At 41.4% G+C, this 12,124-nt stretch overlaps 1 protein-coding gene across 6 annotated transcripts in view; it reads right to left on the bottom strand.

The window, feature by feature from the left end:
* Positions 1-10,639, bottom strand: part of CCSER2 (coiled-coil serine rich protein 2) — a 56,943-nt gene extending 46,304 nt beyond the window's left edge. The window contains exons 1-3 of one of the 6 annotated variants that reach the window (XM_081004898.1): positions 10,369-10,620; positions 9,185-9,261; positions 740-2,194 (exon numbers count right to left, since the gene is read on the bottom strand). In XM_081004898.1, the coding sequence (XP_080861024.1) occupies positions 740-2,147 (1,408 nt within the window). In that variant the 5' untranslated portion in view covers positions 2,148-2,194; positions 9,185-9,261; positions 10,369-10,620. Of the gene's footprint in view, positions 1-739; positions 2,195-9,184; positions 9,262-10,368 lie in introns of all 6 variants that reach the window. The other 5 variants (XM_081004899.1, XM_081004902.1, XM_081004900.1 and 2 more) reach the window with 5 other exon arrangements.
* Positions 10,640-12,124: the final 1,485 nt, after the last annotated feature.

The following is a 12,124-nucleotide window of genomic DNA, read 5'->3' as shown; positions in this document are numbered from 1 at the left end:
TCAAATAAATAAATAATAATGATAGCTTGCCATAGTTTCTTCTGCCACAAATGTTAGACTGTCACACCTAAACTTCTTATAAAAGTACTGAGTACTATGTCACAGTTTAAAGCACTAATAAACTCCATAGACGTCAGTAGGTACAAGTTAGGCATTTGCTTTTAACTTTTCCATCAAATTAAAGAGGACTTAAACTATGCTCAAATTTGGCTAGATCAAGCACATTATTTTAACATAGAATTTGCACCTGCACACTGTCCACTAGCATGATGGCACTAAGAATCCAGGAAGATGAACAAAAATCAATGGTAGAACAGCTTCATAGTTACCTTGTTTGAGGAGACGTACAAATTAGCTGCTTGGTGGTACTATTAGGACAATTAAAAATAGTTTTGTAATAGAGCCAAGTTTCTTAGTGTCACTGTATATAGAACTAGTTAATAATGTGTTTGTGGACAAAACACACTGGGTAAAACTTCCTCCAGAGCACCCAAGTCCAAGAAATAACTTGTTGTTTCCTCTAAAACTGGCTGTGCATGTATCCTATTCTTTAAACATACATAGAAAAACTAATAAAATTTTGAACAATCAATAAAACCTATTGGTAGACTTCTTCACATATTTGTTATTTATAATCTAACCAAAAAATTTAATGCACACTATTAGGTGACAAAATAGTAGCGGCAATACTGTAAGAGCTTAGGTTCCCATTTTCAAAGAAAAAACGTAACATATTTACCAGACACACGTATATTCAGCCATTCATCAGAATTACAGTTGGATCTTTCACTTCTCTTAAGAGACAAAATCTGATCAAGAGGTATTCCATTGCCATGCTCCAGCTCTTGAACAGAAACCACTTCTTCTTGAATTGTTATTGGTCGGTTGGGATCTTCTAGATCTATGAAGTCATCACTAAAGTCTTCACTCAGATCATTTTTCTCAGAAGAGGACAAGGAAGATATAGATATTTCATCAACATCACCATCCATGCTAATAATTTTATCTACATTATTATGTACAGTTTCTCCATCTTCAGTTCTTTCACTGTTTTGCATTCCTTTTGCATCAACTCCTCCATTGCTATTTGTTGAGATCAAGTCCTCCTCTGTGCAGTTTTCGGTATCTTTACTTGTGCTGCCATCCACAGGGATCTTTCTCCCCAAATGTTGGTTGCTAGGCTTCAATAAAGATGGACGGGCTGTTCTAAATCTGAGGGAAGGTGCATCCCCAGAGCCATTGGATAGTGGTTGTTTTTTCAAACCAGGGGGAGCTAAAGCAGCATATGATCTAGAAAACCCATATCTTAATGGTTCATTGCCATTGGGCATATCCAACTGCCGTGCACTTCTTGACAATAGATTTGACCTCTGAGATGCTCTAATAGTTAAGTGTTGGTTTTGATAAGGCCTTGTAAGATCCACAGCTCTGTTAAAAGAGTGTGACCTAGTTAGGGTTGCAGGGGGCAAGATAGAGCTTTGAATGGAATGTGAAAAGCTTTGTGACCTAACCATTTTTTCACAAGATTTATCATTGTCAGTCAATTTTGCCAGACTCTCCCCTGAGCTGCTCCTGGTGGCAGTAGAATTACCTCTATTCCTCTGCAAGCCTATAGTTGAACGGTTCCCACAAATTCCATTCAAGTGTGATTTTGGAGCATGAAGTCCAGAAAATGAAGTTCTGCCTAACAAGGAACTTTTACTGTACTTAGCAGAACTAGACAGCCCAGGCAAAGCCTTTTGGTTTAATTCTTCGGTAGGTGACACAAACATGCTGTTTTGCTTAGCTAGTTTTGACAAGGTGTTGCTTGAACCCACCCTGAGCACTTCTTTACCAACTGCTCCTTCAGACTGAGGGCACTTTTCAGAATCTGTCAGCCGTTCATTGGAATTATGACTAGAGTCAGATTCACTGCTGACCTGATCACCCAGTTGGTATTTATTTGATTTTCGCCAGTTAAAAGAGAAGGAAGACATACGAATAGTGCCATTGTGCTTGCCAAAACTTTTGTCAACGCTCCGAGTATTCCCTGATAAATTAACAGCTGTCCCATTTGGGATGGTCTGTAGCATATTTCCAGCACGTTTTGTTCCATACTTTGGTAACCTGGAAACCAATGGTGTCCTGATATGACTTTTCTCTTCCATTAGCTATAGTCCTTCCATGAGATATTGTCCTTTAACATTACTTGACTCTAGAAAGAGAAGGAAAGAGAAAAAGATGAAAATGTTAACTGCACAACCTTGATTATAGAGTGTATACACAGTGTATTATATAAATCTGATCTGACATCCTTAAAGGAGCAACTATCTGTTTACTGAAACAACTCAAATACATTTACAATGAATAGAATCTTCTTACACAGGAACAAGTATTTCAGAAAGAGACCCAAGTAAGACTGCCAAATGCAATTTTACCACAGTTACGCTAAAAAAGGGGAGAAGACAGATGTAGGAACTAGTTCATGGTTATAATAAAGTTGGCAAAGGATAAATCTGAAGTAAACATGAGAGGTTTCATCAAAATGCATCATATATCCAACCACTTCAGAAGCCATCCTGTGGGCTGCTGCCAATACAAATCATTGACCACGGAATCTTGCCAAATGTCACCTCAATACCCTTTTAATATCAAGTGTTGTCACCAAGTAAGCACTGCTACCTGCTCAAGAGTCCACACTGATGCATGTAGCTGTTATCTCAAGATTATATTTTGTATTTCCAAGAACACCACAGCAACAGTTACAATTTATCCACACAATATCTAAGCTGTTGAGAGCACAGGCGGAAAGATAGAAACACTTTCATTAAACGGAAGCCAAACATTGTGCAGGATCAGCTGTTCCATTTGAAAGAGAATAAAGGCATTCCTGTGAATACAAGCCCAGAATATGATGTATGAGGTGGCAACACTGATCTAATCTACCAATATTCTTGTAAAGTATTAATTCCATATATTGAAAATGGCTTGAAACTGTGGAGGGCCTTATCGGTAATGGCACCCACCCTGTTGAATGGCCTCCCATCAATTGTCAATGAGATGGGTTCCTTCAGGAGACATCTGAAGGCAGCCCTGGTTAAGGAATCTTTTTAAGGTTTAATGTTTTTACTATGTATGCAAATGGGTAAAATACTATAGGTTTTCAGTGAACATGTCATGAGAAGCTTGGGTACCATACTTGACAAGTTTTTAACTACTGTTTGTAATTGCAAAACTAAGGAGACAACAAAATGGAAGCATTTTACTCTTAAGAATTTCAATCATGTTAACACGCATGCATAAAATTTCATTTTTGGACTTTGAATTCTACACTTTTTTATTTGTGTACACAAGAGCTCAGGGCTTACTATGAATGGTAACATAATTACTGCTGTGTGTACCAAAACTACACATACATCAAGTATAATAAAATAAAACTGCCCTAGCAAGTAGCTTGGGCTGCTCCATGCTTGAGGCACTACCAGCATTTTTTGCATCTGAAACAGCTAAATGCTATCCTTCATATCTAATAAGTAGAAACTCCTTATACTGGTAACTTGCTACCTTTGACTTCATTTCACTTAGATTAGTAAGTAATTTTTGAACTAGAAATGGGTCACCCAAAGCTCTATAAATCCTTATCAGCTTTGATCATAAGCTCTTATAGCAAATGTACAAAAATCAACTGCCACAGGAAAACATTTATAACCAAAGCAGATAATGGGTATCCAATAACCTTGATGCATTGCTTTATGCATTCCATTATACGTTAAAAATCTAAATATTAAAGAAGGCTATGGTTTACAAATAGCTTACAGTAACAACTGAACAGTCAAATCAATCGCCATCCAATGTATGTATTCTAGTTTCCAGCTAGTTATGACCTACATTCCTTCATGAGAAATGTAGGTCACTTGAAAAAGCCATATTTTCAATTTAACACTGTAAAAACTGATATAGGCAAGGTTCATTCATCTCCTCTTCCAGTCAGAAAGACAGTAACTCTTTCTCCATCCTGCCACAGTCAGTTACCTATGCTGGGTGCACCTCAAATATAGTTTGGGAAGGAAAGATGCAGTCACCATACCAGAGCCAGCACTTGGAGATCTTTCAAACTTATCAGAATGGAATGTTTACTCACCCTTAGCCACCAGGTGTGTAAATAATTCCAAACACGCTGTTGACCAAAATTAACCATCTAAATTAAAACTCACTATTATGATTGCCTGGGAAGTTGGTCCCATACAAATATAATCTGGCTAAGTTTTATGTCTGTTTGTTTTTAATTTGATTGATACAAAGCAACAAACAATAATTAAGTGAAGCTTTAACACCTCTATCCTTCACTAATGTACTCTCTCTTGTGCTTATTTGGGTGGTAGTGCTTCCATTGTTAAAGCACTCTGATAACATACTTGAACATAGAGGGGGAATAGATTGTGAATCATTATTTTTGTGCTATGAGACATATGTAGTTCTGAGATCAATATATCACAGTGTGTAATGTGTTACTGATACATATTTTACAATGGAACATAGGAAACAAGTCTATTGGCTATTCCACAATCCTTTGCTAAGGAGAAACACAAAGAAAAACTAAAGAATATTTGCAGCATTCTGTAATCAAGTCAGGTACATAACTACAATATTGTTTGCTGCTGACGCCTGCACAGTAAGTTTAATTATGAGATGGGGGAAAGTGTTCCAGCATTAGCTAAACCCAATTAGTCTTTCCTAGAATGCAACCCAGAGACAGAACACTTCCTTTTTTTTAATGGACTACTGAATCCTAGCACTTATAATTTGACACATGTAAACATCCACTTGCCTGGTGATCTCCAATGAACATCAACAAAAACAGTCAACATCTGTGATTAAGAACAACAGTTGACCAGGCAGGGAATCTTTATAAATTTATACTAAATCTAGCAATGTAAGATTGGAATTATTAAAAAATGTGAATTAACCAGACCTTCACTGACCAAATTCAATAGGTTAGGTTTATTGAATACAACTGAACCAACTGTCTACTAAACATTTTGGATAAATCAATCTAGCCAATATTTAGCATCTTTAGATACTATTAATTTAAATGGGAGAGTCTGGCAACTGCTGAAATCCTCCAGCAGCAGGCATAAATCCATTTAACTTTAGTTGGATCATGCTCTATGTTTATAGACATTGGGAGTTGTCCCCCGCCATTATACAGGAACTACCAATAAGCCTGTGAGAAAGTGATTTTACAACTTTCACTGGCATTCACAAGAGCAGAGTAGCCCTTAACTTTTGTACATTGTTTGTTTGCCTAAGTTTATAGACTGAATGCTGATAAGATGGTGGTAGTGTGGCCAGGCAGCTCAATTCCAGGAATTGGTGAAACAGCTTGTTCTGGATGAGGTAGTACTCCTTCTGTAGTGGCATGTATGTAGCTTTGGGGCACACCTTAACCCCATGTTGTCAATGGAGGCTCAGGGGGCCTTGGAGTACCTATTTCCAGATGTGGCTCACTCACCAGCTAAAGCTGTTCCTGAACTGATGGTTTGGCATGAGTGCAATATACTCTGGTGACCTCATATTTGGATTACTGCAACTCTAAGTGGGGTTGACCATGAAAATGGTCCAGAAGCTGTAGCAAGTGTAGAATGCTGCTGCTTGGTTATTAACTGGGAAAGTAAGATGAGAGCATAGAACAATCCTCTTAAAACCATTGTAATAGCTGCCTGTGGGCTGCTAGGCCTTAATGACTTGGAGTCTAAATATCTGCTGGAGCACCTCCTTGATACAAGACAACTCAATCAACAAAAAGCAAGGGGTTCTGCTTGTGGCCCCCACTAAAAATAATAGCTCAGGACATACAACAGGGCATTTTTCACGGTAGCACCCTGACTTGAAACACCCTCTTCCCAGAATTGTTTCTCCTATGTCCTTTGAAGACAGTCTTGTATTTTAATATTTCAAATTTGGGAGATACATAAGCACTTAAATATATATGAAGGGTTCATCAGAACAACAGCCAAGCACCCAATGGTTTGTAATGTTTTATATTAGCATTTTTCCTAATGTAACCCTGAACTGAACAGGTTTATCATATTATGTTCAGAAAATTGAGACACTCAGTCACTAACCATCAAGCAGGTAAGCTTCCAGACAGAATCAGTTACTTCTCATTCACTTTTGTTACAAATGTATTATGTCAACAGGGTTTTTTTAAAAAGTTTTTAAGGTGTTATAGGACAGCTTTTAAAATCATCACACGTTGTCTCCATCTTCTCATTTATGTTACTCATTGACACACCTGGGCAATATTGTAAGATCTGGTTACAAGGACTGTCTTGTGCTACATTTGACAATGCTTTGGACCACATGGGCCTTAATTCCTGCCCGATTAGGAATCATTTGAAGCAATGCAGAACTCATTACCATTGACAAAATTATTTCTTATAGCACCTGGTATTTCTTGATTTGCATTCATTTTCTCTTCAATATCAGATCAATAGCACCCTTTGCTAGTGGTACTCAGATAAAATATATATTGATACATTTCTTAAGTAGATTTCAACCATATGGATATCTACTGTGGCCAGCTAGCAAAGGAGAGTAGGAACTCACCATCTGTAGAGATTCCTTACACTTATAGTGAGGAACCTTTTGCCCATCTCCCAAAAATACCCTGTCAAGAGTTGTACACACATGGCTTTCCTCATGCTGCCTGAACATATTCACAGAAGCAGAACTGAGCACAAAGAAACTAAACCTGGATTGTGGGCAATAGGGAACATATTGCATTGGCACCGCTAACATCCACACCATAAGGAATGCTCAAAGACAACAAACAGTTGCTGTCTTGTCCTGAAAAAAGATGATGAGAGAAAGGGAATGGCGTTCCTCATGAATGTTTGGGTTGCATATTATGTTCTCTTTTACTAGATTCCAAGTACTAGACTGAATCCTAGCACTAGCCTTTAAAGCACCCTTTCTCAACCTTGGGTCTCCAGATGTTGTTGGACTACAATTCCCATCATTCATAGCTAGCAAGACCAGTGGTCCAACAACATCTGGGGAGCCAAGGCTGAGAAAAGCTGCTTTGTGACACAACCCTTTTTTAAAAAAAAATTCATTTCTTTCGTTCATTTTTTTGTTACTATTGCTATTACAATTTTACAGCCTAGAATTACAAATGTTATTAATGTACTACATCCTGAAAAATGTGAATGCTCATCTCATGATGGAACTTGCCAAGAACTGCTAGGCACCAGATGACACTGCAAATCATTAGAAAGATAGTAATGATGCTAGCCTTCAAAGAGGCTAACAGACAGCCCAGATTCCATCTGCAACTTCTTCTGTTTGATCCTCTAAAGAAAAGACACAACAATCTGAACTACAACATTTACTTCTAGGGACCAAATAAAGACTTCCATATCCCTAATACAAGAGCTATGCCCTCTTATGCTAAGAGACATAATGATTTCGGCAGGGATCAGAACACTTCTAAAATAATTCTTAACTTTCCTAGAAATATTACAGATTAACATTGTTTTGAAGACTACTACTTCAAAACCTATACTCAGCAACATTAACAGCATTTCTTATGGGCAACAATGAAAAAACTACCCTTCTTGCCACTAAGACAAAGTGGATGGAATTCAACACAATGTTAAGGAGATTGTTCTGTCAGCACAAGTATTTTTATTTGCCCAACTGAACAACTTCCCCTCTCCTCCCACTGCATGCTGTTTTGGGGGCTTTCCCAGACCTCCAGTGTAAATTGGGGGAGCAGAGGGGGAGTCCTGCTACGTTAGTGGGAGTCATTGCACTGACCTGCTAACAGATCAGGAGTTAGCTGAATCCAGCTCAGTATTATTAATAATGTAACTTAAGGAAACTACTGTTTGTGAGTAGTAGAAATCTATCTATGCTGTTACCTTCTGAACATGACATTAAATAAATTAAATTTAGTATTTGTAATTGCTTTTAACTGTTGTGCAATGATTATCATTACTGCTTTCTGACACAGTGCTCAAGTACCAACCTGGCTGCACAGACCACACCCAGGCAGACTCTCATCTCAGGAACCAGAAACCCTTTAAAGAACTATAACCCAATCTATGCTGAATCAGTGACCCATCCAACCAATTTCAATAGGCTTTGGTGTACTTAACTCTGCAGAGGACCAGGCTGTTAGTCCTGTACAATTTCTAATCATTTACTTATCCAACAATAATTTTTAAAATACATACATCAGACAAATGAGGAGATCCAATTACACACAGAGAGACACTCTCTATATATGGACAAAATCTGCCCTCTCTAGTTTCAGTAAGTTGAAATCAACTCCAACTGTGTACTAGCGCCAAATGGGAGTGCAGGAAGCTTTTGTATGGATGAGCCCTTAGAGGTTACAGCTGAATGTCAATCCACTGTGAGAAACCTGAGAGACTGCTCACCAGATTATCAAAGAGAGGTTTCTCCCCTTTTAAGACCGGCAATAGAGATAAAATCATACCACCTTCTACAACCCTATCATACATCCAAGCATAACAGTTTTTATAATTAATAACCCACACCACAGTTTGTGCTTCCAAATGTAAAACTGGCAAACCATGGTTTAGAATTGTTTATTTGTTTTCATTTACTGTTTAGCACTTATCTTCAAAAATTCACTTCCAGCTCTACAAATCATCAACAAACTACATTTATGGCTGCTGCTCAGTCTCAAGAGGCTGTTGCACTATGAACTCATACTTAATGGCAACCACAGCTGGGGTGAGCTTGCCAGTGCAAACCAGTTTAAAACAATGTTCCTATATCCCAAAACACAAAGTCAGTTAGCAAACATGGGTTCAGATGTAAAAACAACCCATGAATTGCCATGTCAGCTGAATTCAGCCTCAGTCTCTCCCAAACAGATTGAATTGTTTGACGCCTGCCTGACCCCTCTCCTTATACCAGCTGTCAGGAAGCAGAAGGGACAAGACAGAAGAGGAGGACAAGGGAAAAGGAGCTAGTCATACAAAACCATTGAAAAGAAGACTGTGGCAAGAATTTGAGTGTGTGAAAAAGTAACCACGAATGTTGTTATCCTCAAGTTTCAGAAATTCTCTCAAATGGACTGAATGGTGAACTATTTGGGAAAAAATTAAATACTGTTAATTATTAGTTCAACCTCATTTTCCATTTGCAAAGTGCTTTACAAACATTGTGCCTTTTATCCTCACAATAGCAGTAGGAGAGAATGGGCTGAGAAGTGATGACTTGCCCAAGGTCAGAGAGCTTCAAAGTCTGAAACATAAGAAAACAAAGAAAGACACTCAATATTACCTTCCCGACGGGACAAGCTTATAATGAGTCATTGTATGTTTGAAATAAGGATAAACACAGTAGCACTCCTTCAGTCACCAGCCCAGGTACAGAAGCAGCAACCTTTGTCTGTTTTTAAGCAATATGGAGATGTCATCCGGCCTTTAAAGCCGGAAGAAGTGTTACCTGGCCACACACACATATACATATACATGCCCCCACCCTAGCATAAAAAGGACACCCCTACAGGAACACTAGTAGGCAGGAAACACTGCCACAAGGCCACCTCCTGGCTCACACCAGCAAAGGTGGATTGAGAAAGGCCTGCAGTTAGGACCAGTGCTCGACTCCTGTCAGGTCTCCCCAGCATCTCTTTTCAAGGCCTGGGCTGAATCCAGAAATACATGCTGTAGGCAACCATGACCAAGCACAAACTGAATTCTCCTCACCCCGCATAAACTTGGGGGCCCCCAGAAAGCTCAGGGCCAAGGCTTCCCGGGCAGAGCTAGGGCGTTTCTCCCAGCAGATTTGAGCCCAGGCATCTCCCTCCCTCCCTCCATCAACCGGAGGGTTAGCAAATCTGCTCCCCGACGCAGCAGTTAAGTCCGCCCTCCCCGCTCTCTCTCCAAGACACGACACGAGCATCTCCTAAGCCTGGTTTTTCTTTAAGGGGGGGGGGGGAGGAGGAGAGAGAGAGCAGGCTAGTGGTCACGACGGTGATGCAGCATCTTCGTCTCCAGCACAGTCAGTCACACGGCCGTGCAACCAATCGCGCCCACCGAAGAACCACGAGATTCGCAGATGGGGGGGGGGGGGACGAGAGAGAAGAGAGGTCAGAAGCCCCCGCCCCCGGGGGAAGAGGGAGAGAGAGAGATGGGGCTAAGGTACCAGCTGTCTGCTGACTCAACCCACGAGCAGAGAGGCCCCTCGCTGCCCCGCCAACCTTACAATGCGGGAGATGTTGGAAAGGGCATGGGGAGGGGGGCAACAACCAGAGACCCGGCCCCTTCCTTCTCATCCCCCCCCCTCCCCGGTCCTTTCAGCCGGCTCCTTACTCTCCATCTCAACACACCCGCGGCTGACACTCACCCAAGGGCGAGGCGGGGAGGGAGGAGCAGCGCCTTGGGGCCTCGCCCGGCGTCCCTCAGCGTACCGGCAGTGTTGGGAGAGGGGGATTAGCGGTCGCAGCCTCGGTCGCTCTCTCTCTCTCCCTCACTCGCTCGCTCGCAGCCGGCCAGCGTCCTCCGAGGAACCCGCCTCCCTTCATGCACACGCCCCGGAACTCGCAGCCGGCCTCCTGCCCCATCCGCTGAGGCGGCGGCGGCTGACAGCTGACGCTGACGTAATGCGGCAGGCAGTGCGCACGCGTGTTGTTGCCGCCGCTTCGCTTTGTAGGCCTGCGCCCTTCCTCCTCCCCCCCCCCCCGCCCATTCTTCTATCACTTGTCTCGCGCTGCACAGTTACTGGGCAGGGAGTGCGCGCGCCGCTCGTGCTTCGGCCCAATCCCGACGTTCTGAAGGTGGAAACCCCGCCCCCCCTTCCCCGCGACAACGGCTTTTCCCGCTCAAATTCAAACCGGCGGCCGTAGCGTTCGTCCGGTGGCTTGATCCAAAAGTCCACAGAATCATAAGAGGTGAAAGGGACCCCCAGGGTCATCTAGCCCAACCCCCTGAAAGACAGGAATCTCAACTAGCTCGTGCCTACATGACACAGATGATGGCCGGCCAACCTGTTAGCTGGGATACAGAGTAGATGCGTTGAAATTAATGGCCATGGCTAACCTAGTCCATTAATTCCAATGGGTCCACTCGTGAGTAAAAGTTGGTATACAATCCAATAACCATTTTCTTTGTGAGGGATGAGATATTCCCCCAGCTAGCTGCAAAACATAAAGTTGTCTAATTGATAGTGGCCTTATATACATCACACCTGAAAAGGACACCGTTATAATTTTTCTGTTAGTTTTCAGTTTCAGACACAAATTTAGAGAGATAAATCGCTATCATTTAAATAGAAATATATTTCACCTTAGTAAGGAAGGCAGCACCTTGTGCTTCCTTCTCAATCTGTCCAAACAATGCTTGGTGGAGACCCGAAGTCCACCTTTATCTTTAAACCAAGCTTGGCAGCTCCTCAGAAAGAAGACGCCTTTAAATAGAGGGCTGCCCTAAAGTAATGACCCACCCCACTTTTGCCTACCTACACCCATGAATGGGATTACTATGCCTCCTCCCAAGCCTTTTGCTTTTTCTTAGGACATTAGACCAGGAAGGGAATAATAACCTATTTCCCCCAAGCCTTTTCCCCTCCCCTTAAGCAAGTTTTACCTAGGAAGTGAGCGTTTATTACCTGCAAACCCCAAAATCAGGGATCCCCTTGAAACAGGTGCCAAAGTTTTGTAATCATTTTGTAGTGATTTTTAGGGTCCCCCCCCCCATGTTTTGTAGCACTCCACAAAGGGAGCAATACACACTCAAACCCAGGGGCGACGGGGTTCCCCCAAACCCAACGTTGTCCAGTCTGCTTGAAACTGCTGCCAAAGTTTTGTAACCGTTTTGTAGCGAAAACCCCGCATTTTGCAGCACCCCATATGTGTTTGAAACATTTAAGCTGATAAAAATACGGTTTTGTTGATCAAAATTCACATTTCACGAAGGAATTGTTAAAAAATAATGATAATTTAATATCTAAGATGTATAAACTATTGTTGGAATAGGAAACAAAGGATGAAATGGTGAAATCAGCAATAATTTGTTAGGCAAGAGATGTGGGTCACAATATAGAAATGGACCTGTGGCAAAAGCTGTGGAAAACAGGGTTGAAATTTACAGCTTGCTATGCTTTG

This window comes from Podarcis pityusensis (assembly GCF_964106645.2).
Source record: "Podarcis pityusensis genome assembly, chromosome: 5".
Lineage (NCBI taxonomy): Eukaryota > Metazoa > Chordata > Lepidosauria > Squamata > Lacertidae > Podarcis > Podarcis pityusensis.
Note: the sequence above shows the minus strand (reverse complement) of the source record. Positions and strands in the feature narration are given on the sequence as shown.